The sequence below is a fragment of the Sander vitreus genome, chromosome 11 (genome assembly GCF_031162955.1).
Source record: "Sander vitreus isolate 19-12246 chromosome 11, sanVit1, whole genome shotgun sequence".
Taxonomy (NCBI): domain Eukaryota; kingdom Metazoa; phylum Chordata; class Actinopteri; order Perciformes; family Percidae; genus Sander; species Sander vitreus.
The window spans coordinates 19,297,108-19,324,410 of NC_135865.1; the positions used below are offsets into that span (position 1 = coordinate 19,297,108).

Consider the following 27,303-nt stretch of genomic DNA (forward strand, 5'->3'; position numbering starts at 1 on the left):
AACCCAATAAAACAGTGCATCAATAAAAAAAAACAAAATGTTAGGGCATTAAAAGAACATTCAGTAACACAAGGTTATTAATACCTGTTTTTGTTTTGATAGTCAATGTAATCGAGGTGATCACGGCTTCCACCAGAACGATCACGTCGGTCGTCAAGGCGATCGCGGCTGCCACCGTAACGATCGCGTTGATCGTCAAGGCGATCGCGGCTGCCACCGAAACGATCGCGTTGATCGTCAAGGCGATCGCGGCTGCCATCGCAACGATCGCGTTGATCGTCAAGGCGATCGCGGCTGCCTACGTAACGATCGTGTTGATCGTCAAGGCGATCGCGACTGCCTCTGTAACGATCGCGTTGATCGTCAAGGCGATCGCGGCTGCCTCCGTAACGGCCACGTTGATCGTCAAGGCGATCACGACTACCACTGGAGCGATTACGCTGATCATCGAGCCTATCCTGACTTCCACTGTAATGGCTACGTTCATCGTCAAGGCGATCACGACTTCCACGACGGCGATCTTGCTGGTCTTCCTGGTAACGTCGAGAGTCAACATCACTGCCCTTGCCATCATTCCTTTCTTTACCACTATAGTAACTGTGTTGATCATCCTCCAACTTGTGTGCAGCCATTCCTACGCTGAAATTGTTTTGAGGAACAACATCTTTGTCTTCCTGCTGGGTGACCTGCTGTGTCTCGCTGGTTGACTTGTCATCCCAGTACTGCTTTCCAACTTCAGGAGCATCTCTGTCATAAAACTCCCCTTCTCCGGGGGAACTAACAGACAAACAGGCAAAACACACAAAATAAATAGAAAATTAGATTAATAATTAGGTTGTTTGATGATCTAATTACAGCACCTTTAAACGCCACTTAATACTATTAATGGATACACTAACATAATTGCTGTTGGTAGTTTGCAGTTGCAGAAACACAGGATATGTCACACGTACCCTTCAGCATACTTTTTCTTTTTGCCCTTTGTCTTGCAGTAACAAATGATGACAATCCCCAGCAACACGACACCTGCGAGGACTCCGACAATTATTCCTGCAGTGGATCCAATGTTCTTGTTTCCTGGGGAGAAAGAAGGACAGACAAGGGGTTTTCACACATCCAGGGCTAAGATTAGCAGGTAAATCGTGTTGAAACACTCACCAGGCATCACAGCTAAAGTAAAGTTGCAGCTGGCAGAACCAATTCGATTTGTTGATGTGCAAATGTAGAAACCAGACGTGTCTCTTGAAATATTGAAGAGAGATAGAGATCCATCCTCTGCAAAAAAAATTACAAAAGAAAATCTCAAGCTAAACCAAACTGAGATGATGGGCCATTCTTTACATTGACACTGATGATGGGAAACAAAATCTCCAGCAGCTTGCCAAAGTTGGTGCTTCAAAACATGGATTAAAATGCATACTTTCAATTGTCTTAGGTGGAAATTGTCTTGGAATGTTTTCGACACTGTAGCTCTTCCATTCATAGCCAGGTATTGGAGATCCCTCATTAGACATGCAGGTGAGGGTGACGTTGTGCCAGTATGCTGCTTCTCCCTGAATCCTGCAAATCGGCGGAGAGGGAGGCACTGGAAGAAAATGAAGAATTTTACATAAAAAGTTACACTTTGCAGAAATTTGCATGCAGAATTGATTGGAGATATACATACAAGTATTCACAATAGGCAGATAAATAGACTTAAACATGTAAGTTATTCTTACCCAGGACCAAAAGGGAAGTGGTTGCAGCTGTTGTTCCCTCATCATCATTGGGGATCATGACACTGCATTGGTAACGGCGGCTGTCCTTCATTGTCACCTTTGATAAGCGCAGTCTACTTGTTTGTCCATCAATCTCCATAATGGCTCTGCCTTCATAATTAGGTGCAATATCAATCGGATTGTTTATGAAGTAGGTGGCCACCAAGTCCTAGAGATACATAATAATAAATAAACATATTTTACCAAGATATCAGAATAATACAATATCATAATAAGGCTGACTTAATATTCAACAGTATCACAATGATAGTATAATCAATGTGATGCCACATTTCACCATGACATTACATGTTTAAGGAGAGAGGGTGCTGTACAGTATGGAACCCCAAAATGTCCAATATTAAATAAATAATATAAGACATTATGAAATAAATAAGATTAATAAATGCCCTTTTTCTGTTTTATTTTATTATGGCAATAACACTTGTATTTTGTGTCAAGTTTTATTTCATAGTGGCTTTTTTCATATTGAGTAATAAACCAAGCTCACAACCTCGCCTAGCTAGTTAGCCAGCTAAGCAGGTAGCGTGTACACCTTTATTCAGCTAAATTAATAAAATGGGTTAGTTTCCGTGTCTGTGTACATACAGTAGCCTATGTATTTACACCAACAGCTAGATAGTTGATTCAAAATTACTTTAACATTGTATTTGCTCAAGCTAACTGGTGCTAACTCTGGAAGCAGTTGTTGAGCTTGCTAGCTTAAGAGAGGCAGGTAGTACGTGATTGGCTGAAAGCTGAGAGCGCAATGACAACACTGTCATGAAAAGTTACATCATGAAATAAAAAGCGTCTTGAAATACAAATGTTATTGTTAAGAAAACCATTATGAAATAAAAACTAAAAAAGCCTTTTAAAAACGCATTTTCAAATAAAGTCGATAATGAAACAAAAATGCCAAACTGCCCGTTTCAACCTTCTCAATTGTGAGAATTTGATGCTTTTGTCTATCTTATGTGATAGTAAATAAATCTTTATATTTTGGCCTGTTGGTTGACTTCACCTTAGACTATACAAAACAAGACAAAACGATGAATCAAGAAAATAATCTTTAGATTAATAAATGCAGCCCTATATCTTCTAAATGTGTGTAGCTAGTATTGATTATTACACTCATTCTTCAGTTTCATTTTCAGTCATCAGCTTCATTTTTTCTACACTTTTTCTTTGATAAATTATCTTCTGTGCAATTTATCATAACTATCAAATTGATCATCCCATGGGCCCACCACCTGTGGGAGGAACCGCTGGGGGTCGGGTGCGCTGCCACATGGGTGGCAGTGAAGGTCAGGGGCCTCGACGGACCAGACCCGGGCAGCAGAGGCTGGCTCTGGGGGACGTGGAATGTCACCTCTCTGTGGGGGGAAGGAGCCGGAACTTGTGCGGGAGGTGGAGCGCTACCGGTTAGATCTGGTGGGGCTTACCTCTACGCACAGTCTTGGTTCTGGAACCATACTCCTGGATAGGGGTTGGACTCTTTTCTTCTCCGGAGTTGCCCAGGGTGTGAGGCGCCGGGCGGGTGTGGGGATACTCACAAGCCCCCGGCTGAGCGCCGCTACGTTGGAGTTTAACCCGGTGGGACGAGAGGGTCGCCTCCCTACGCCTGCGGGTTGTGGGGGAAAACTCTGACTGTTGTTTGTGCATATGCACCAAACAAGAGTTCAGAGTATTCGGCCTTCTTGGAGACCTTGAGTGGAGTCCTGCATGGGGGCTCCAGTCGGGGACTCCATAGTTCTGCTGGGGGGACTTCAACGCGCACGTGGGTAATGATGGAGACACATGGAGAGGTGTGATTGGGAGGAACGGCCTCCCTGATCTAAACCAGAGTGGTTGTTTGTTGTTGGACTTCTGTGCTAGTCATGGATTGTCTATAACTGAACACCATGTTCGAACATAGGGATGCTCATAAGTGTACTTGGTACCAGAGCACCCTAGGCCAAAGGTCAATGATCGATTTTATAATCGTTTCATCTGATCTGAGGCCATATGTTTTGGACACTCGGGTGAAGAGAGGGGCAGAGCTGTCAACCGATCACCATCTGGTGGTGAGTTGGGTCAGGGGTGGGGGAAGACTCTGGACAGACCTGGTAAGCCCAAAGCGGGTAGTGCGGGTAAATTGGGAACGTCTGGAGGAGGCCCCTGTCCGACAGACTTTCAACTCACACCTCCGGCGGAGCTTTTCGTGCATCCCTGTGGAGGCTGGGGGCATTGAACCTGAGTGGACAATGTTCAAAGTTTCCATTGCTGAAGCTGCGGTGAGGAGCTGTGGTCTTAGGGTCTTAGGTGCCTCAAGGGGCGGTAACCCACGAACACCGTGGTGGACACCGGTGGTCAGGGAAGCCGTCCGACTGAAGAAGGAGTCTTTCCGGGATATGTTATCCCAGACGACTCCGGAGGCAGTTGCAAGGTACCGAAGGGTCCCGAAGGGCTGCAGCCTCTGCCGTGAAAGAGGCAAAGCAGCGTGTGTGGGAGAAGTTCGGAGAAGACATGGAGAAGGACTTTCGGTCGGCACCAAGGTACTTCTGGAAAACCGTTCGCCACCTCAGGAGGGGGAGCGGGGAACCATCCAAGCTGTGTACAGTAAGGATGGGACGCTGTTGACCTCAACTGAGGAGGTAATAGGGCGGTGGAAGGAGCACTTTGAGGAACTCCTAAATCCGACTAATACGCCCTCTATGGTAGAGGCAGAGCTGGAGGATGAGGGGGGATTGGCATCAATTTCCCTGGTGGAGGTTGCTGAGGTAGTTAAACAACTCCACAGTGGCAAAGCCCCAGGAATTGATGAGATCCGTCCAGAAATGCTTAAAGCTCTGGGTGTGGAGGGGTTGTCTTGGTTGACACGCCTCTTCAACATTGCGTGGAAGTCTGGGACGGTGCCTAAGGAGTGGCAGACCGGGGTGGTGGTTCCCCCTTTTTAAAAAAGGGGGACCAGAGGGTGTGTGCCAATTACAGGGTATCACACTTCTCAGCCTCCCGGTAAAGTCTACTCCAAGGTGCTGGAAAGGAGGGTTCGGTCGATAGTCGAATCTCAGGTTGAAGAGGAACAATGCGGATTCCGTCCCTGGTCGTGGAACAACGGACCAGATCTTTACTCTGCAAGGATCCTGGAGGGAGCCTGGGAGTATGCCCAACCAGTCTACATGTGTTTTGTGGATCTGGAGAAGGCGTATGACCGGGTGCCCCGGGAGATACTGTGGGAGGTGCTGCGGGAGTACAGGGTGAGGGGGTCCCTTCTCAGGGCCATCCAATCTCTGTACGACCAAAGCGAGAGCTGTGTCCGGGTTCTCGGCAGTAAGTCGGACTCGTTTCAGGTGAGAGTTGGCCTCCGCCAGGGCTGCGCTTTGTCACCAATCCTGTTTGTAGTATTTATGGACAGGATATCGAGGCGTAGTCGGGGTGGAGAGGGGTTGCAGTTCGGTGGGCTGGGGATCTCATCGCTGCTTTTGCAGATGATGTGGTCCTGATGGCATCATCGGCCTGTGACCTTCAGCACTCACTGGATCGGTTCGCAGCCGAGTGTGAAGCGGCTGGGATGAGGATCAGCACCTCTAAATCGGAGGCCATGGTTCTCAGCAGGAAACCGATGGAGTGCCTTCTCCAGGTAGGGAATGAGTCCTTACCCCAAGTGAAGGAGTTCAAGTACCTTGGGGTCTTGTTCGCGAGTGAGGGGACAATGGAGCGGGAGATTGGTCGGAGAATCGGCACAGCAGGTGCGGTATTACATTCAATTTATCGCACCGTTAGACGTAAAAAGAGAGCTGAGCCAGAAGGCAAAGCTCTCAATCTACCGGTCAGTTTTTGTTCCTACCCTCACCTATGGTCATGAAGGCTGGGTCATGACCGAAAGAACAAGATCCAGGGTACAAGCGGCCGAAATGGGTTTCCTCAGGAGGGTAGCTGGCGTCTCCCTTAGAGATAGGGTGAGAAGCTCAGTTATCCGTGAGGAGCTCGGAGTAGAGCCGCTGCTCGCTTTGCGTCGAAAGGAGCCAGTTGAGGTGGTTCGGGCATCTGGTAAGGATGCCCCCTGGGCGCCTCCCTAGGGAGGTGTTCCAGGCACGTCCAGCTGGGAGGAGGCCTCGGGGGAGACCCAGGACTAGGTGGAGGGATTATATCTCTAACCTGGCCTGGGAACGCCTCGGGATCCCCCAGTCGGAGCTGGTTAATGTGGCCCGGGAAAGGGAAGTTTGGGGTCCCCTGCTGGAGCTGCTACCCCCGCGACCCGACCCCGGATAAGCGGATGAAGATGGATGGATGGATATCAAATTGATCATAACTATTTATCAAATTTATCCAAATTACAAAATAATGTAAAGTGTTTAGTGTAACGTTCTGCTGTATTAAAAATTACAGCATTCTCCGTCTTGTCACCATCTGATGTGTGCAGCAGTGGGTTATGTGCAAGAGGCAGTCTTTATCAAAGGACAAAGGTCATAACCACTAGGCTATAAACTGTAGGGAGGAACTTGTATGCTCTAAATTTGGAACTTACCCAGTGTCACATTCAGTAAAGCACAGGACATTTCCTTATAGAAACTGTTACTCACTACAGTCAAGGACCATGCCACAGTCTTTATATGAATATAGTCTTTAAACACTAATCTGAGAATGTTAATAGATTGTAAGGTACACAATAATATAAACATTATATGTTACTGGTAGTATGTTGTTTATTAAAGTCATACTCCCGCAATTTAGTATGCTACTACTATAAACTTGCACCAGAGTTCCAAAAATGCTTGATCCTACACTTCCGCAGCACAAATGTAAACATGTCTTTCACATTCCATGCCCCCAGTTTAATTTTCTGTTATAATTTTGTCGTCTCAACCCCTACGCGAGATTCGGCATAGAGCCTGTGTTCACATGCTGAGTGACACTCCCTGTAACGAGTAAACAGATCTATATGTAAAATCAGAGTTCCCTTTTAGTATTACCACAATATGAGGTATTAAGAAGATGTTATATCCAAATGTTGTGCATGGAGCTATAGTTTAACCTCTCACCATTGGATCACCAACATTTTCAGGGAAAGCATCCCATGTGAGGACAAGTGCATTGGTGACTGGTCTGGCCGGGACGAAGGAACAGGTCAAAGTAATATCACCTCCTCTTGCAACCTCATATTCTCTCTCTGGAATAGAAACCTGCAAACTCCAACAGCATGGAAGTACTGAAATAAAAAGAAATATATAATGACAGATATCTCTTTCTCAGTCATAGTTATTTATCTAAATACATCAGAATCAGAATCAGCTTTATTGGCCAGGTTTGCGCAAACAAACAAGGAATTTTAATCCGGTAAACTATACTGTACTGTAATGTGGTATTGGGGGACAGAGAAAAATGGGTTTCAATATGACCAACTTCAACTACTCTGCTTGTATTACTAAAATACAGTGTGTTTCTTTCAAGGCTTCTTTAAGGTCTCTTTTGAGTTCAACACAATCCTGCTTCCAGTTGAGTAGCAAGAAGTTGGATTAATGATTAACACAGTGACACTACCATAAAGGTGTGGCAGTAGTTTATAGAAAAGAGAAAGAATACATGCATAAAGCTTACCTGTGAATATCAAAAATAGCTTTCGCCATCCAAACTGCCTCTTTGATGTCATTGCTGAAAGAGGATAAAAAAGTACAGCAAGTACAAAATCTAAAACTGATACTCTCAGTCCAAGAGCAATAGCCCGCCTAACCTTCACGGTGAACTCCCAGGTATGGAGATGTTGACTTTTCCAGGTAATAAGTCAACGGCTACAGGTCACATGTCACCCAGAGGGCCAATCATTGATCTGGTATAGCCTTGATTACACCTGCCTCTTAGAAATGTATATTATTATTAATGTAAATAATAGCCTCTCCGGGGACCATCACGTTATCGTGGTGGAGAGGTTTGTGTGTCCCTATGAACCTGAGGGCTGTGTTGTCTGGAGCTTTGTGCTCCTGGTAGGGTCTCCCAAGGCAAAGTGATCTCAGGTGAGGGGTTGTCTTGGTTGACACGCCTCTTCAACATTGCGTGGAAGTCTGGGACGGTGCCTAAGGAGTGGCAGACCGGTGGTTCCCCTTTTTAAAAAGGGGGACCAGAGGGTGTGTGCCAATTACAGGGGTATCGCACTTCTCAGCCTCCCCGGTAAAGTCTACTCCAAGGTGCTGGAAAGGAGGGTTCGGTCGATAGTCGAACCTCAGGTTGAAGAGGAACAATGCGGATTCCGTCCTGGTCGTGGAACAACGGACCAGATCTTTACTCTCGCAAGGATCCTGGAGGGAGCCTGGGAGTATGCTGAACCGGTCTACATGTGTTTTGTGGATCTGGAGAAGGCGTATGACCGGGTGCCCCGGGAGATACTGTGGGAGGTGCTGCGGGAGTACGGGGTGAGGGGGTCCTTTCTCAGGGCCATCCAATCTCTGTACGACCAAAGCGAGAGCTGTGTCCGGGTTCTCGGCAGTAAGTCGGACTCGTTTCAGGTGAGAGTTGGCCTCCGCCAGGGCTGCGCTTTGTTACCAATCCTGTTTGTAGTATTTATGGACAGGATATCGAGGCGTAGTCGGGGTGGAGAGGGGTTGCTGTTCGGTGGGCTGGGGATCACATCGCTGCTTTTTGCAGATGATGTGGTCCTGATGGCATCATTGGCCTTTGACCTTCAGCACTCACTGGATCAGTTCGCAGCCGAGTTTGAAGCGGCTGGGATGAGGATCAGCACCTCTAAATCGGAGGCCATGGTTCTCAGCAGGAAACTGATGGAGTGCCTTCTCCAGGTAGGGAATGAGTCCTTACCCCAAGTGAAGGAGTTCAAGTACCTTGGGGTCTTGTTCGCGAGTGAGGGGACAATGGAGCAGGAGATTGGTCGGAGAATCGGCACAGGGGGTGCGGTATTACATTCAATTTATCGCACCATTGTGACGAAAAGAGAGCTGAGCCAGAAGGCAAAGCTCTCAATCTACCGGTCAGTTTTTGTTCCTACCCTCACCTATGGTCATGAAGGCTGGGTCATGACCGAAAGAACAAGATCCAGGGTACAAGCGGCCGAAATGGGTTTCCTCAGGAGAGTGGCTGCCGTCTCCCTTAGAGATAGGGTGAGAAGCTCAGTCATCCGTGAGGAGCTCGGAGTAGAGCCGCTGCTCCTTTGCGTCGAAAGGAGCCAGTTGAGGTGGTTCGGGCATCTGGTAAGGATGCCCCCTGGGCGCCTCCCTAGGGAGGTGTTCCAGGCACGTCCAGCTGGGAGGAGGCCCAGGGGAAGACCCAGGACTAGGTAGAGGGATTATATCTCCAACCTGGCCTTCGAACGCCTCGGGATCCCCCAGTCGGAGCTGGTTAATGTGGCTCGGAAAAGGGAAGTTTGGGGTCCCCTGCTGGAGCTGCTACCCCCGCGACCCAACCCCGGATAAGCGGGCGAAGATGGATAGATGGATAAATAATAACATTAACACACAAAGACAGATAAATATACAGTTAATTAGTCCCTGATACAGTGAACAAACACAAATAGTTAATTGCAGTAGAGAAAATCATTAAAATGTCAAACTAATGTCAACAAAAATTTACAAAAAAGAATAAAGGCAATCTGAAATAAATAATTTAAATCATCACAGTCAGTAACTACGTTGCTCGACATTTCAATGGATTTTGACCGTCCTAGAAAGATACATGGGGTGCTATATGGTGTATCAACATCTGGTGTTGTACTCAGTTTGACCTGCAGGCTGCAGTATTGCACTGATAGTGACATTGCATGCGTTGAATGCAAAATGATAATTCCTCTTCTGTAATTCTATCACAGCACAAACAATAAAAAGAACACAAATGTAATTGAACTAATACCGACATTTAATTCTGTTGCTTTGACTTGCTGTGGTGTGAGCTGAGATGAAAGGCAGAAGGTGTGAAGTGGAAACGGACCTCTGGTTTGGTTTTAAAATATGATAGTCTCACCTATCTCCACAGCGCTGTGGAGTAAAAATATGATGACTCAGTGTATTAGGAGAGATTTGGCTTTGGTAACAAGGCAGTGTGCTCATTCAGTGGCTTTGGTAGCAGGAGGTTGCAGATGTATAGGCTTGACTCTGGACAATGATGCATGTGGGCCAAAAAGTCAGCCGTGTTTAAGTATTCAGTCAAGCCTACGAAAAACTGAATACTTCAGTTTAACCATTTGTTGTGTGTGAGAGAACAAATATCTTATATCTCTACAAGGGTAAAAGGGACATACTACTCAATGGACTGAAAAGATAAACCCAATAAGCTCCCAAACTAAAAAATGAGTAATGAATTTCTCCACAACAGCAATAATATTGTTCCTTTTACATAAACAGTGATGGAAGACATACTCAGATTCTTTACCGAAGTAAAGCTACCAATATGGAAGAGTCCATTACAAGTGAAAGGCCCATGTTCAAAATCCTACTTAAGTAAAAATATGTATTATCAGCAAAATATGCTTAAAGTATCAAAAGTAAAGTAGTGATTCTTTGATGTGTAAGCAGCATTTTACTGTTGTAGATAGTCGGGTAGTTATAATGAGTAATAAACTCATTGTTATTAATTTTTTTATTATTATTCAGTGTTTGCCAACCTAGGGGTAGGGTCCCCTCCAAAGGGTCACAAGATACATCTGAGGGGTCTTACGATAATTAATGGGGTTGGAAAAAAAAGTTCTGCTACATTATGTTCTTTAAAAACCAAACAAACAAAAAACTTATCTCAAATCTTGTGAAATATTAAATAATTTGACCTCTTTGAGCCTCATTTAAATGTTATTTAAAGTTATTTAAATGAACAATCTCATCATAAACATCTGAAACATGACAAAGGGCCCAAGCTGATTTTTTTGCTGAATCTTTTTTTTTTGGAAAAGTAACTGTAAGAGTAAAAGCATTAAATGGAAATACCCAAATGAAGTACAAGGAGATCAAAAATGTATTTAAGTACAGTACTTGAATAAATGTACTTGGTTACTTTCCACCACTGTTTTTAAATCCTTCTTTGATTCATCAATACAAGGTAAAACAATGAGGTGAATGTTCCTTCAAGTGAATTGAATAAAGTATGAAAAACTTCAACACAATCAAGTTGTTATTTGCCTGTTAATAAATATAAGTGCCACCACTATAACCAATCCAAAGGCAACCATTTACTCATAGTCAATCCAAGGACCATGACAGTGAATTTACATGTATGTTTACATGTATTTTTACATGGTATGAAATTAATTACCAGACTTTCTCGAGCTGAGCACAGCCAGATCAACCTAGGCCCTGGGGCAAACATTATCTGTTGAGACTCTATTAACACCTCTATGCGTTGCGTATGTACCCTGTTGCCGCCCATCAAGTACAGTGCTCACAGTAGACTACACATGGCAACTTTACTAGACCAACTATTACAACAGGTTTTCTGTGTGTTGGTCTATGTTCATTTTATTATATTTGTTTCTGACTTTTTTATTTTTGAATATATACCATGTTAAGCGCAATTTCCACTAAAATAATAAGGGTATTAACAACATTTTGACACAGATTCCTAATACAAGACAGGACCACATCGTTAGGGAATAATGCAGGACCTGCTTCAGTTAAAGTAGTGCAAATTTGCAATCATTCAAATTACCAAAACAAAGTGACATGCAGTGAACTTAGGACTGCCCCAATAACCGATTGGTTGCATTCACTTTTGTCAGTGTTACACTGTTGTTGCATGGCTGTGCGGCTAAAGTGCATTGATTTCAGAATAGCGGATTGCATTACCTTGTAATAATACTTAAACTTTGACAAAAATGAATGCAGAATTGATGTTCACTGTGATTATACAATAGTTGTAAGCAGATGCAAGAAAACTGAATTATTATTTATTGGGCTGCATTTTGTATTTCATTTATTACTGTATTTATCAACAACTATAACCATACCTATGAAGCATCCATAAGCAGTTAATGAATGATTAATAATGATCCCTATAGTGTCGTAAAACACAATATTCATACAAATGTACAGATCATTCAAAGTAGGTTAAAAAAGTTTTTAAATGTGTTCAAAACTCATGAAGGCATGTTGAGCTTGAATATTCAATATTGACCTCTCAAGGTCTGCTTAATATTGTTTTTCTGGATCTTTCAGTTTGTAAAATCATCATCTTAAGTATTTGTGATTTGCAATAAAAGGGCTATATACGCAAAAAAAAAATGGTGCAGACCGTCCTTTCAAAATGTACATCTTTGAGCTGTCTATTAATCTGCATATGGGTTAAGTGAATGAAGGAAGGGGATGTTATGTAATGGGTTATCTTAGTATATGCAGTGCAGTTTAATGGGCAAAATGCCTGGTCAAGGTGAGGTCACCAACACATTTAACAATCAGTCTCATTTGTGTTTTCTTTTTTAAGGATGGATGTTAAAAGATAATTGGTTTCTGGCCTTATGAGTGGGTGCAAATGTTCCTTTGTATTAATTGAACAAGTTCTAACAAAACAACATAAAAAAGAAATTTTGTGGAAAAGAAAACCACAACTTTCATCAGGCTACAGCAATTAGCGTATTCTAATGCTGCATTATGCTTTGTGTATGATTTTAAAAACTTTCTGGAGATGAAACTTCTTTAAATGTAATCAAAATATCTGTCCAAAAACGAGCTAAATGTTTCTGCACCTAGATTTCTAGCCACAAATAAACTCCAGTCAGTTTGCATCTTGAGTAGGCTAATGCTGCATTTTTTTGTGGGTACAATAAGCTCATAACCCCGTTATTCCTGACTCAATGCCTAGGTCTGAATAACAATAATAATAAATAATAATAAGATAAAGATAATAATTATGCAGTTATGACACATTAAAATTGAGGGTCATTAGCCTAGTCAGAAACACATTTTAAGATTTGGCTTTTCCCCCTGGCTTTATAAATGAGCGGTTTCAATTGACTAGTCTCTGAGTAGTGAGTCACTTAAATACAGGCCTCTGCATCAGAGGTCGTTGTTGACAATGTTGTAGCTAGTAGCCTATTTTAAAGTGCTCATATTATGCTCATTTTCAGGTTCATAATTGTATTTAGAGGTTGTACCAGAATAGGTTTACATGGTTTAATTTTCAGAAAACACCATATATTTGTTGTACCGCACATTTCTGCAGCTCCTCTTTTCACCCTGTGTGTTGAGCTCTCTGTTTTAGCCACAGAGTGAGGCATCTCACTTCTGTTCCATCTTTGTTGGGAGTCGCACATGCGCAGTAAGTACTGCTAGCTTGTCAGTTGCAGAGCATGAGGGAGTGTGTCGGTACCCGATCTGTGCTGCCTGCACGATCCGTCACGCGCAAGATGTTCGCGGATGCGCAGATTATAATCCTGTTTTACAAGGATTTACGACACTGCATGATCTGTTCCACACCGGGAAGCTAACATTAGTTTAGCTAACAGCTAATTTGGCTAACCGCTAGCTGACAGGTTGATTCAGTCTAAAATAACGTTAACTCAAACTAAACACTGGGAAAAGCAGGCTACAGCTAAATTAAGACTTTACAGTAATAACAATAGACAAGTATTGATTGGTTGTATTTTAAATGAGCACAAGTAAATTAGAACTGACGTAACAGCTGTTATATATTTTAAAGGTTATTTTCAGGTTTTATTTTGAGGGTCTTTTAAAGTTATTACATGCTGTCTCAGCTGGCAGTTAGCCGAATTAGCTGTTAGCTAAACAGTATATATCTATGAACTAACGTTAGCCCGGTGGAGGCTAACGGCAGAGCGCTACAACTTCGACTGGAAGCGTGGAACAGATTGTGCAGTGGCGTAAATCCTTGTAAAACAGGATTATCATCTGCGCATGTGCGAACATCTTTGCCCATGACGGATCGTGCAGGCAGCACAGATCGGTACCGACAAGGTGCCATGCTAGCAGCTAGGCGAGCATTATGTGTGTTACAAAGTGACACACATTCGTCACAGAAGTAAAGGCTGGACTACAATTGAGCTGTTTGGAGCAGTTTGTGAACAGTGCTTTCTGTTGGAGATGGTAAGTCACTTTGGGGTGGACTTTGGGCTTTTCACTTTGTAAACATATAATGTGCACAAAAAAGATATATAACACAATAAAGGAAAGGGAAAAAGACAAACAGCATAATATGAGCACTTTAAATAAGTATTTTGTTGTTGTCAAAGACAACTACCTAGATCTAGATCTTTCGGATCCGCCCATGCCCTTTTCAGTCGAAATTCACAGTGTAAGAAAAGTTAGATGATTATTTAAGTATGTAAATAAGCTACAGTGAAGAACACCCCGCACACACTCACTATATGCGCGTGTCTGTGCCCGTGCACGTGAGTGTGTGTGTGTCTCACTGGTAGGCTCAGGGCTGGGATTTGGGTTAAATATTCAAAATGGCGGACGGAGGAGCAGCGAGTCAAGATGAGAGTTCAGGACCAGGTAATGATTACAGCATTTTACATATTCATACTCATATTCAAACTGTGTTACTAACAATTTATGATAAACAAAATACAGATGAAACGCAGATTGACTAATAGATGAAGATGATATCCAGCGCTGTTGTAGTTTACACACAGCTAGCCAACTGTAATTTGACAGAGGAGGAAACGAGCTCTTGCAGTGCGACGGCAAATTACATGGAAACATGCCTCCCCCCTTTGTGTGATTAGACGGCTGTACGCCGCTACATATTCATACCTCTGTCGACAAATACAATTTAGCATATTTTATTAGTAATCGCCGACGTGACTCTGGTTCATATATGACATGTTTAGATATTTCACGAACGCAATCTGATTGAAATGAGACTGCTAACAGCTAGCGTTAGCTCGCCTTCTGACGCTTGGCTTTGTGTTGATGCACACACTGGAGCTTTTGAAAGAGGTTTGCATATTCATTTTTGGCGAGCCGGGCAGTGGTTGCGCTTGTTTGTTTTCAAGTGCTGTTTGGAGGGAATAAATCAAAATGGAGCAAGACTGTCTTTTTGTTAAATACACGATGTCAGCTCGGTGTGCTTCAGCTCGACCTGGTTTATAGCAGCAGAGCGTTTTCCCCTCAGCCTTTTGTGCTCGGCGCAGTGGAGCCACAGCAGCCTGTTGTGTTATTCATGCGGGCCTGCCTGAACCAGACTGCGAGTTCAGCATATCCCATCGACCGACGATGAGCTGGAGCTCATCCTGCGCGGCACAATAACTGCATGTCAACACTTGATGTTGATATTGACTGAAGTGTTTGTAAAATATGGCCTCGTCTAATCACATTTAAAACTGTTGTCCTCCGAAGGGCTAACTGGCTGCCTCCTCTAACTTGGTCCAGTCGTTCAGAAGCTAACTTTACGTTAGCGTTCATTTATTTAAACTAAAAATACACACAGGATTGTTGCGGTTAGCTGTTGAAAATTATGTCAATAGTGCTGTCTTCGCCTCACCAGTGTTGAAGTTATAGTTTTACAGTTTGATTGAAGTTTGACCGAGCACCTTTTTTACGTGAAGTGGGAGTAGTCTGGCATCGGGTTGGTGCTGGTGGCGAACTGTTAATCCATCTCATTAGAATATATATTTATTTATTTATTTGTACAACTTTTTATTGCCCTTGACTGAGCAGTTTTGAAAACTTAGTTTATATCTTGTACACCCTTCGTTGTTGCAGGAGTTTTGACCGTGTCTGTCTGTGCTGAATACAGAGATTGTACCTGTGTATCCCCCCAAGGCACAGGGAGGGGTAGTGAGGCCCACTTCCGGAAAGCCACAATAATAACAGACAGGACATTCTTACTATTCATTCTGCCGGTTTCATGGCCGGGCAAGACACAGCTTGATGGCAGTAATTTTTAACTCGGTGTAGTTCAGTGTTTTAAAAGAATCCGTCTGTTGTAGTAACTCTACAGAGGATGGGTTTTTGTTCTCTGTCATACAATAATCTTTTCGTTTTTAGTAGGCCTACTTCACAGTTCACACAAAAGATAGCGAAAAGGTGTTTTAGATGGTGAGATGTCTATGACTGGCTCGGACCATGTTGTCTATTGTTGTATTCATATTATTTGTTTTTTTTGGGACATTTCTGTCTTTATTCGATAGGAAAGCTGAGATATGAAAGGAGAGAGAGGGGGGAAGACATGCAGGTAAACGGTCACAGGTCGGACTCGAACCCTGGACATTCTGCGTTGAGGAATAAACTTCTGCATATGTGTGCCCGCTCTACCAACTGATCTAACCGGCCACTGCTTGGTTTGTTTTAATAATAAAATTCAGCATTATGTCTTGGGCCCTACTGGTGCTTTAGATTGTATTTCTTGTGACAGAAACACACTTAATTCATACCCTCCCTGCATTGTTCCGAGAAAACCTTACAGGGCAATTTGTTTATATGCGATACATATGTCGCTATACTAAATTATATTCTGTATTTTAAGCCAAGCCAAGAAAATTAGTTTGTTAGTATATTGTGAAATTATATCCACTGTCTGGAGATAGGCTCACTTACTAAAACATATATAAAATGTACTTATACTGGGCTACTTAAAGAACAGACACAAAATTATTCTGTCATCCACACACTTAGTCTACTACTCTCATAATTCTTCTCATTTAATCATTTTTTCAGTTCCACCCTCATTTCAGCCTTGTAGTTCCATCATGAATATTCATTGATGTAAACACAGTTGTTATGAATAATGCATCATTCGCAGTAATACATGCAGGACATGCCATCTCAAAGTACTGAGAAAGCTCCAGTCAGACAAGCGTTTTCACTGTGGAGAAAGAAAATCGTAACTACTCAGAACTGTGTGGTGTGCTCAAAACAGATAACTACTTGTTTCTGGTGATCTGTCTTGCCAAAATGCCCTATTATGAATATGGTGAAACAGACATTTGGCCGAAGATTGGCTTTTATCTGTTAAAAAGGGTTTTCTTTAAGACAAATGACAACATACTAACCTGTTAAATCAGCTAAGTGTTTTTTATTAAATACCTATAGGTACAGGTGAGGGTACAGGAGATAATCTACAAAATGGAGGGTTTTTTGGGAAAAGTAGAGGTGGATGCATTTTACAAGCAACAATTGGCATGTTGTTCCTGATGACTCAAGAATTTCAAGAAAGCGTTCTATGTTACAAACAATTTCGAACATGCTAATAGTCAGTCTAATAAAAATGTTGTTCTGCAGTTACAATAATGTGCTTTCTTTAAATAGATGAGGCAAAAGTGGGAGAGTTTTTGGGCATTTTAGGCCTTTATTTGTATAGGACAGCTTAGATTTGAAAGGGGAGAGAGAAGATGAATGATATGCAGCAAAGGGCCGCAGGTCGGAGTCGAGACCGCGGCCGCTGCGTGGAGGAGTAAACCGCTGTACATGGCCGCCCGCTCTACCAGGTGAGCTAACCAGGCGCCCGAAAGTGGGAGAGTTTTGCAGTTAACAGCAAGTGCTGTTACAAGAAAGTGAAACACACGCCACATGAATAACCAGCTCATAATCAGCTTCCTAGGTGGTGAATTTAAATGTGAATTCAGGCTTTCTGCACCATCAAACTGTAGTAGTGAATCATGGATAACCACTTGGAAGTAGCTGAATATTTGTACTTGCCACTCCCTACAAACTTCACTTTAATTTAGTTCAATTGGATTTTCCACCTAGCCTATAGACAGTTGGCTTATGACCACCCAAGAGATACCACAGTAGCTTCCAGTGGTGTTAGCTTCATAACCCCTCATCAAATTACACTGCAGTGTGTTTTGTTCATTTGTGGCCTCAGTCCAGTGTTGCTTTTTGTACTGTTTTGTATCTGTTGTCAGATTGTGTTGGTTTTTTACTAGTATTAAAAGCTAGTTTAAATACTTTGGATAGTCATGCTAATTCTGCTTTGGTTATTAACTTCCTCAAATTGAAAGATTATCTGTCGTGACCATACATCCTGAACATCCCAAAACCGGCTTAGTGCTCAAAGTGGTCCAGATTTGGAAAAGTGGTCTTGATGTATTCTGTGTTTAAGATGAAGAATATAGATAGTAGGGCAGAATGTGAATGTGCTAATTAAGTTTGGCTCTGTCTCATGTTGAATCTCTCTGCTCACATTAACGGCTCTGCAGTATTCAGCCAGTCTTCCCATATTACAGTGCTAATGAGATACCTATTTCAAATTCTCTTTGCAGGATATTTGTGTAATGCATTGTTCCACAGCAGGGTCCATCTTTCTGTAATACCGTAATGTGGCATCTTTAATGGATCTATCTTGGTTAACAATAGAGTAAGCTGGACTTTAACCAAAAACTGTGTTGTTTGAAGGGTTCAACAGTGGAGAGTGGTATGGAGTATAATGTACAACGTTATGTAAACATTTTCTATTTACACAACTTAAAATGTGAGGATTAGGATGCTTCACTTTGACATACACTCACCTAAAGGATTATTAGGAACACCTGTTAAATTTCACGTTAATGAAATTATCTAATAAACCAATCACATGGCAGCTGCTTCAATGCATTTAGGGGTCCAGGTCTAGACAATCTCCTCAACTCCAAACTGAATGTCAGAATGGGAAAGACGAATCTTTAGAAGGTGATCTAAGCAACTTTCAGCGTGGCATGGTTGTTGGTACCAGATGGGCTGGTCTGAGTATTTCACAATCTGCTCAGTTACTGGGATTTTCACGCACAACCATTTCTAGGGTTTACAAAGAATGGTCTGAAAAAGGATCCAGTATGCTGCAGTCCCTGGGGGGCGAAAATGCCTTGTTGATGCTAGAGGTCAGAGGAGAATGGGCCGACTGATTTGAAGCTGATAGAAGATAACAAGATAACTCAAATAACAACCAAGTTATGCAGCAAAGCATTTGTGAAGCCACAACACGCACAACCTTGAGGTGGATGGGCTACACCAGCAGAAGATCCCACCGGGTACCACTCATCTCCACTAAAAATAGGAAAATGAGGCTACAATTTGCATGAGCGTACCAAAATTGGACAGTTGAAGACTGAAAGAATGTTGCCTGGTCTGATGAGTCTCGATTTCTGTTGAGACATTCATAAGGTAGAGTCAGAATTTGGTGTAAACATGCCTTGTTACCACTGGGCAGGCTGGTGTTGGTGGTGGTGTAATGGTGTGGGGGATCCCTTTTGCCTTAAGAACTGCCTTAATTCTTTGTGTCATTTATTCAACAAGGTGCTGGAAGCATTCCTTAGAAATGTTGGCCCATATTGATAGGATAGGGTCAAACACGGTATTAGTATGGTGTTCCTAATAATCCTTTAGGTGAGTGTATATCACAGTGAACTTAATAACTATCTTTGGGTTTTGGGCCTTTGATCGACAAAAAAAGGCATTTGCAGACGTCACCTTGGGTTTTAGTATTTTTAGGTATTCTCATTCTCATTTTTAGGTATTTTTTTGACATTTCATAGCCTTAACAGATAGTCCAAATAGAAAAAAGAATAATCAATAAACTACCAGCTACAATAAGTCTGTTGCACAGTTATAACACCTTTACATCACTAATGTGGGTCAGAGTTTGTGAAACTCAGGTAGCATGCAAGCAGAAAGGTAGAAATAGATCAGAAGTGGTTGAATTATCTAGCTCCTGTCACACCAAGTGATAATAGTGCCGTGTTTAGCCAAACCCACTAAAAAGCAAACCGAGAAAAATATGTATATGTAAATATATAACTTTATGTAATTTTTGAACTGTTTGTCAGACAAAATCTTCTTATTTAATAATATTAGAAAACATCCTGTTTATAATCGGTTCAAACTAACACACCTGGAACATGATGAGTAGTGTTGATGAAGGAGTAGCCTATTTGAACTTATTTGACAGGGCATTTCGGGGAAAATGAAAGAAATATTGGGAACCACTGGTTTAATGTCTCTGGTTGTTCGTCATAAAAGTACACTGCTGTTTACCAACAGCTGCCAACATTACTTAGTGACTTAAGATGTGCCCCTCATGTTCTCATGCTGCTGATAAAGGTCTGTTTGTTTTTCAGTACGTACTATGTTAACGCGACCCTGCCCTCTTTGCATTGTTTGATCTGGTCATCCATTATTTAAATGCTCTTGGTCAGGCAGCGGGATAAGTGAAGAAGTTGATTAAAGCTTTATGCAGGAGCAGTTCAAGTTAAGCTCCTGTAGACTACAATACAGCCATGCATTCCTGTCCAGTCATTCTGATTCACTGGACACCTGTGCATCACCATAGCAGTGCTGTTTCCTCGCTGTATTAACTCTTGGACGACTTAGAGCACGCTGGAAATGAATTTAAAAGGGCTCCAAAATGAAATACTAATGGAATGTAAAGCTAATCTAAATATGCTAATCCCCAAACACTTCATAAACATAGACAGCAACAGCCCGCCACCCACTCTCTGTAGTCGCTCGCTGAGGAATGCTTTAGCCACAGGGGGTCTAGCAGTAATGACAGGCTTGTGGTGGATTAATGTGGAGTTATTTATTTCCGATTGAGCAAGTCCCCCTCCCACTCATACCACAGGCCCCCCTTTTTTAGTAGTTAGGCCCAGTCTCCATGACTCCTGGAGATACTCCGAACGAGTAGTGTTAGACGTTCTATTAATGCAGTCCGCCTTGCTAACATGTCAAGACCACTGCCGACAGGCCTCACATTGCATTCTGGGATATCGTCAGACCTTTACCTGCTCTTAGCTAATTACTTTTTAGCTGTGGACTCGCGCAATAATTGGTCTTGTGCCGCTGCCTCCCCTCCCTGTTCTGCGCCAAGTGCTAGTTTGAGCACTCTCTTCCCCCCCCCCTCTCTGTGTCATCCTTATTCCCCTGTTTTTTATCGTCCTCCAAAAGCCATCCAATTAATATGCTAATGAGCTGATAAATATTTATAGGGGTTTAAATTATGCAGAAAGCTTTCAGAGCCCGGTGTGAAATGCGTCGCTCGCAGGACTTCAAAGCCTTGCATTGCTAACGAGGCAGGGGCAGATTTGCATACGGCTTTAATCAGCTGAATACTGATTATGCTTCATTATAGAGTTGGAGGGGGGGGGCTGGAGTTGGAGGAGGCTGCCAGCTGCACTTGTCGTTTGTTTCATTCCAGCAAGAGAGGGAGAGGTTTAACTTTTTCAGAAGTACAGACAATCTTGGCACACGAGCGAGAGGGAGGGAGGGAGGGAGAGTGAGTGCAAAGTAGGCACGAAAAAGGGAGAGGGGCAGAGCTATAAGAAAAGAAAAGAGTGCAGAGAGAGAGGGAGGGAAGGAGAGCTGTTTGCCTAAACCCTGTTGGCTTTCCCAGTGTGCGTATCCCAGTGTTGTTCAGTGAACTGTGCGGTGGACAGTGCCACTGTGTCTGTGTGTAGCTCTGGTTGTATTGAACTCCGCTCCCTGCTGACCATTGGAGAGTGAAGAGAGGCAGGAGTAGGAGGAGGAACAGAGTGCTGGACGCCCTGTCTGTGGGTTTGCCCGGCGAAGGCAATTTTCCATGATAGGTTTTGCAACCATGCTGGAAAACACAGGTGGGGCAAGAGCGGGTGAGTTTTTGATGAGGTTGTGATGAAGCTCAGTTGGTTTTTGTTGTTGCTTGGCGTCCTTGTATGAGATGGAAGATTACTGTTACTGCAGAATAGGAATATCATGACCTTATGGGATATACTCAGGTGACAAAAGTGAGAGCACTCCTCAAATCATTGAGACAGGGTTGTCATGTTTTTACTGGCAGTGGGCGTGAGTCTGTCTCACTATCTGTCTCTGTCTGTCTCCCAGATGCTAAAGTGAATAATCAGTCAGAAACTACTAAATGTGCAATGGAAAGTGGTGACGGGAACACCGGTGAGTGACTTCCAGCTCTTTTTGTGTTTGTTACTTTTTTTAAATCAGGATGTGCAGAGTTTTACCTCATTCAACAGGTTTCAAATTCACACCAAAAATGAAAATCTTTGCAGTACAAATCAGGAAAAGCTCACTACTTTGTATTATTGACTCAATAAAAAAATAAAAATGGCAGCTTTCCAAAGTCCTTGTTAGCACTCCTCTTTGTCAAATGAAGTGTTTACCTCAGAGCAGTTTACCTCACTTGTGCCTATTGAATATCACGCTAATTTGCTCTGTCTCAGTGACTCTGTGATACGAATGATCAAACTTAGAGTGAACATGGTAGATTCAATGCTCATCTTTATAATCCTATTGTATAAGGCTGAATTAAGTAGCTAAAAATTAATGCTTGCAATTTTTGTTTAAGCCCATAGTGTTAATATTTAATTATGTGATTTACCAACCTGCATTCAAACAAATGTATGCAGATGTGTAACATCTTTGGGGGGGTCACCATCACAGTTACATATGCTGTCCCTTTTAAAAAAATATGTTTTTTCTTGCACCTGACAGCAGTATGTTCTCCTTAAGTATGCTTCTACAGATTCACAGTGGGCTTCTAGTATTGTGTTCCTCATTTTTGTGTTAAACCAACAGCGGAGATTATGTTGCCAGTTAAACCACAATAACCCTTCTCTGTTCCTCTGACAGCACAAAACTGTATTTCTGTCCTCAGGAATCCAAATCAATGGGTTTGACTTTCAGAGGCAGATGGTGCCAACCACCAGTACAATCACTAATGCACATGCACAAGCCCTCCTCCAACAGGTAACACATGATGCACACCATCACACACTTTACCTTTTGTTGTCCTATTTTTATATAAGGAGCAGGTGTCCTACAGATAATGTTTTTGTGTTGTGAAACATCTCAGTTATAGTTTTGCAATGAAATAAAGTCAGAAGTTTGAACAGAGGTTTGCGCATCTGCTCTCACATGTGCACAAGCAGAAGGAGTTCATTTAAATGAGCCAGTCTTTCCTTGTGTCGCCTGGCAACACGGCAGATTAATCAACCCTGTATGCTAATTAGCTGCTCTGCGGTTGCTCGGAAACAGATGGCGGAGAATATGCAAATCTATGCAGAATTTACATGCACTGCATAACAGTTATTTTAATTAGCATCTCAACTCTCCCCTCCCTTCCCATTCACTTTTCTTGTCTCTGAAGGCTGCAGCACATTTAAATACCCAATTTCTCACTTCCTTTTTAATTCAAATCCCTCTCACTGCTCAAAGACTAAAGGCTCATTCTCAAAATTCTGCTCAGGTAGCACAAAGATTTCATGTTTCATTGTATTTTTTTGTCTTACTTACACTTATTTTATTTAGACTGTTCTTTTTATCTGAATTAAACATCCTTTCAAATTGCTTTCAATTAAAACATTCTGAGTATTGTTATTTTTATGATAACAACTATGACATGAAATTAAGAGACTTATTTGACCTTATGCTGTCAACAATGCTCAAGTTACACCTGTAGGAAGATTTCCTCTAAGCCTCACTCTTTGCTTCACCTCCACTAGTCTAAGTCGGAAGACTCGAGTGCTCTTCCGACCTCCGTCCAGCAGAGCATATTGCCTCAAACCCAGCTAATGTTGGCCGGGGGACAGATTGCAGGAGTAAGTCGCCTGTTGCCTCACTGCTTTAGTTAAAACCTAGTCGTAGCCATGCATCTGGGGTCACACCTCAACATGATCAACCCTGGATGAAAGACAGGGTGATGAAATGATAGCTTGCCCTGATTCTGTGGCTTCTGTGTCTGCCTGTTCATCTCAGTGGTTGTTCGGCCATGTCCAAATTCTTCCATTACAGAAAACGGAGGGATGGATTTGGACGTAGCCTTGATGTGTCTGTGCACTCATTGTCAGGCCAACCACATGAAACATTCCATATCCACCCATGTTCGTCTTGAGGCCATACTGTAGTTAAAAAGACCGACTGGCTTGAATGCGGCTGCTATTATGCTATGTGGGAGTGTTTACTGTGCATGTGGATTTGACTTTGAACATGACATCAACATTCTCATTTGCACTTGTGCCTTTGCTAAGCTGCATGAGTCTTCTCTCCATTTTCCTGTCTGGGCTCATACTAGTGTTGCCACGATAACGACGGCTTCAAAACTACTTTGATACCTTTTGTGAAAAGTTACGTTCAATAGAGACATGTGGATAAACAGTCAGTATTTAGCGTGGTGGTGACCCCACTTCTCCATTGTCTGTAAGGGTGTGTTCATACAAATTGGAATAATAACGCAAAAGAGGAAATCGGAATAGACAGAGCTGCGGCCTAGTTCATGACAGTAAAGCAGCAATTTATACAACTGTTGGCACGGCATTAAACAGTGCAGTCCAGTTGTTGTTGATAAAACTGGAGCAAGGCAGGGATAAATTAAGAGGTTTTAATTTATTGCACTTGATGAAGACGTATTCCTGGCCAACGTGTGTAAAATGTGTCACAAATCTTTTATGCAACACACATTTTTGTAATATCCCCCTGCAGCATTATCGTAGTTATCTTTACCTCAGAAATTAAAGTTCATGGATAGCAAAGCCAAAACTCAAGTATCGTGACAACACTAACTCATCCGATCTCTATAGGTGCTTTCCGACCGGATAGTACTTGTACTTTTTAGAGGAAAAGTACACTTCTAAGCAGTTCTAAGAACTACTTTCCCCCAAAATCTTTTTTTCCGTTTGCATTCCCACTGGCCAAGTGGCCATAGGGACTGGTAGGAGGGGTAAGGGAGTGACGCAAGCACTGCAACGGTCTTTGCCGGTGAGCCGCAGGACACGCTTGTGGAGTTTAACTCCGAAAAGACCGTTAACCACAGGTTCCCGTTAATCTTATGATGGACATGTGTTGTGATCTTTAAACAAACGAACTGTCAACGGCGAAATAAAAGCCTCTTATTTACGAGAGCGGTCTGAGAGACCTCCAGCTCACAGCGAGGTGTCTGAGCATGACTGGCCGAGTGACGAGGTAGAGGCCGGGGCAGGCCCTTGCTGGCTGTCGCCTCACTTCATGGTGGTTCTCAACTCCGAAAACTTTGAAGCAAATTGTCAATTCGGCATCAATTTTCACATATATATATTATATTATATAAATCTAAACAGTTAATTTCTCGCCTAAAACGTTGTCAGAAGTGAATTTAATGATGAATAAGATGGTGAAAATTGTTAAAAATGTCCCGTTGTTGGTTGTTGCTCTGTCTGCAAGTTCTAAGTTGGCAGTGGGCGTGACTTATAAGTTCGACCAATCAAGTACACCTAGGAAAAGGGAAAAGACCCTGCTCTGAAGTAGGAGCTAAAAAAGTACGCTACTGAGGCCAGAGGAACTTAAAAATCCCCAAATCTTTCCTGTCGGAACACGACGAAAACAGTGTTCTAGGAACGTTTAGTTCTAAGAACTGCAAAAATCCCTCCGGTCAGAAAGCCCCTACTGATACAACATAAAACTGATTTGCCAAACGCTACTTACTTTCTCTATCTTCCCCTCTCTCTCTCTGACCTGTTATCACTACTGCATCCCTCTGTCTGTCTGCCCATGTCTGTCTCTGTCTCTTGGCTTTTTAGTTGACCCTGACCCCAGCGCAGCAGCAGATGTTGATCCAGCAGGCCCAAGCTCAACTCCTGGCTGCAGCTGTGCAGCATTCAGCTAACCAGCAGAACAACACCACTGGGGCCAGCATCTCGGCCTCCGCAGCCACACCCATTACCCAGCTGCCCCTGTCACAGCCCATCCAGATCGCTTCTGTAAGACACAATCACCCATGTTTCTGTTTCTGCAAATCCTTAAAGAATATTATATCAAAACTCCCTGTATGTAAACTCGCAGCCCTAAAAGGTTTTATACTGAAGCTGAATTAGATACTTACAGCCTGTTTTATTATAATAATTATAATAATAATAATTTGAATTAGTATTTATTGTATTTTGTGAAATTATTTGCAGTAAATATAAACCTCTAGGGTTAGGTATTTCTGAACATACTGTATCTTATTTGAACAATGGTTCCAAATAGAGAATACTTATGATGTAGATGAGGAGTCTGTAGTAGACCAGCATATGACTTTTTTTAGTACTTGAATCAGCTGCTGACTGTCTTTCTGGAGGCAAATGAGGCAGCTGTTCACTAACTGAAATGTGGATAATATGGCATTAATAATAAAATATAAATAACTTCTGTTTGGTTTCAGACTAGACTAACTATTACATAAATAGGAGTGCTGACTATCAACTAAAGAATTCCTTAATAAACACAGCCGTACTGAGCTATGTTAGTGCAGATAAATAAATACAAATTCAACATTGGTTGGGATATATTATTTATTTGGTTAATTGTTTACCCTTTTTGACAAAGACAATATTGTAATTGATGGTATAGTCTGACGGCAAACTAAATTAGTATGTTTGTTTTACAGTTGTATTGGTGCCCCAGCTAAACTTGTGTTATGTGTCTTGCAGCAGCTACAGCAGCAGAATTTAAGTCTGCCTCAGTTTGTTCTGGTGCAGCCTGGCCACCCGATCGCCACACAACTGCAGCCCGCTCAGTTCATCATCTCACAGACACCGCATGGCCAACAGGGTGAGTAAAATACTTGCATTGTTAGATTTGCATGCAGAATTAAGAACAGCGATGTATTCCAAGTATTTGATTGTTATTTAAGCATTCTTTTTTTGATCTCAACTCCCATGTCTTTCACCCTGAAGGCATATTGCAAGCCCAGAGTCTTCTAACTCAACTACCTCAAAGCCAAGCTAACCTCCTGCCGACTCAACCATGCATCACCCTTGCAACTCAGGTTGGTAATGATGCAAGCAAACTCTCGAAAATGTGTTTCAGTTTTACTGGCAGTTCTGAACGTGTTTCCCGCTGTAATCCAGATGTGTGAACACAATAACATCACACATTTGTTTGGTGCAATTTATTGACCACTTTTGTATTCTTCTACATATTCCATTTTCCAACTAATCCTTAAATAACAATCGCATTTTATATTTTCTCTGCAGCCTGCCACTCCAACCCGCACAACAGCAGCCACACCTATTCAGTCCCTGTCCCACAGTCAGACACCACCCAAACGGTTGGATACCCCCACTATGGAGGAGCCTAGCGATCTGGAGGAACTGGAACAATTTGCCAAGACCTTCAAACAGAGGCGTATCAAACTGGGCTTCACGCAGGTGTGTGTGTAAGACTGAATAGATTGAACCTCAAAGGTTCACTGATTTTTTGATTTGCAATTCTATGTAGTATATATATAGTATTATTTTGCAAATTCTGTAGATATTCTCATCCTCAAATTCATGGTGCATATACCAATAATTAACTCATATTATTGGTGTATCTTTGCTGTAGGAAAAAATGATTGTGATTACCATTTTTCATGTTTCTCTGTCTCCCTCCATTCTCCAGGGCGATGTTGGCCTGGCCATGGGGAAGCTGTATGGAAACGACTTCAGCCAAACTACCATCTCTCGTTTTGAGGCCTTGAATCTGAGCTTTAAGAACATGTGCAAACTCAAGCCATTGCTGGAGAAGTGGCTCAACGATGCAGGTGTGTCCCTGACCCCTGAAACCTGAATAAGTGATACAGAAGCACATGGCATGAGGCATCGCTCTGCATATTTATTCTTTGGGTTACACTTTACTTGAAGGTAGCTACATAAGAGTGACATGACACTGTCATGAACGTGTCATAAGCATTATAACATAACGCTTCTTTTAGTAAGTGT

General features: G+C 42.5%; 2 protein-coding genes across 17 annotated transcripts in view; one reads left to right on the forward strand and one right to left on the reverse strand.

Annotated features, from left to right (window-relative positions):
* Positions 1–77: 77 nt before the first annotated feature.
* On the reverse strand, positions 78–7,389 carry LOC144525840 (V-set and immunoglobulin domain-containing protein 2-like). The gene is made up of 8 exons (XM_078262904.1): positions 7,338–7,389; positions 6,782–6,948; positions 1,719–1,926; positions 1,421–1,585; positions 1,159–1,275; positions 954–1,077; positions 526–777; positions 78–453 (listed from the first exon to the last, which is right to left on the reverse strand). Exons 1-8 carry the CDS (start codon positions 7,387–7,389, stop codon positions 78–80), a joined length of 1,461 nt encoding a protein of 486 aa, XP_078119030.1.
* A 6,704-nt stretch (positions 7,390–14,093) lies between these two features.
* The window catches only part of pou2f1b (POU class 2 homeobox 1b), a 23,017-nt gene continuing 9,807 nt past the window's right edge, over positions 14,094–27,303 (forward strand). Inside the window, exons 1-11 of one of the 16 annotated variants that reach the window (XM_078262154.1) lie at positions 14,129–14,179; positions 15,820–15,969; positions 21,461–21,526; positions 22,245–22,336; positions 22,737–22,835; positions 23,092–23,187; positions 25,141–25,320; positions 26,032–26,152; positions 26,278–26,369; positions 26,578–26,751; positions 26,984–27,124. In XM_078262154.1, coding sequence (XP_078118280.1) covers positions 21,502–21,526; positions 22,245–22,336; positions 22,737–22,835; positions 23,092–23,187; positions 25,141–25,320; positions 26,032–26,152; positions 26,278–26,369; positions 26,578–26,751; positions 26,984–27,124 — 1,020 coding nt within the window. In that variant the 5' untranslated portion in view covers positions 14,129–14,179; positions 15,820–15,969; positions 21,461–21,501. Of the gene's footprint in view, positions 14,180–14,442; positions 14,627–15,819; positions 15,970–21,460; positions 21,527–22,244; positions 22,337–22,736; positions 22,836–23,091; positions 23,188–25,140; positions 25,321–26,031; positions 26,153–26,277; positions 26,370–26,577; positions 26,752–26,983; positions 27,126–27,303 lie in introns of those variants that run through there. The other 15 variants (XM_078262150.1, XM_078262149.1, XM_078262147.1 and 12 more) reach the window with 15 other exon arrangements.

Bases quoted from the DNA above. Each gene is read 5' to 3' on its own strand.
- LOC144525840 (XM_078262904.1), bottom strand. From the start codon at position 7,389: ATGACATCAAAGAGGCAGTTTGGATGGCGAAAGCTATTTTTGATATTC. The intron at 6,949-7,337 runs GTAAGCTTTATG...TTTTTATTTCAG, and splicing joins GCTATTTTTGATATTCACAG to TACTTCCATGCTGTTGGAGT. The intron at 1,078-1,158 runs GTGAGTGTTTCA...CTTTCTCCCCAG, and splicing joins TACTTTAGCTGTGATGCCTG to GAAACAAGAACATTGGATCC.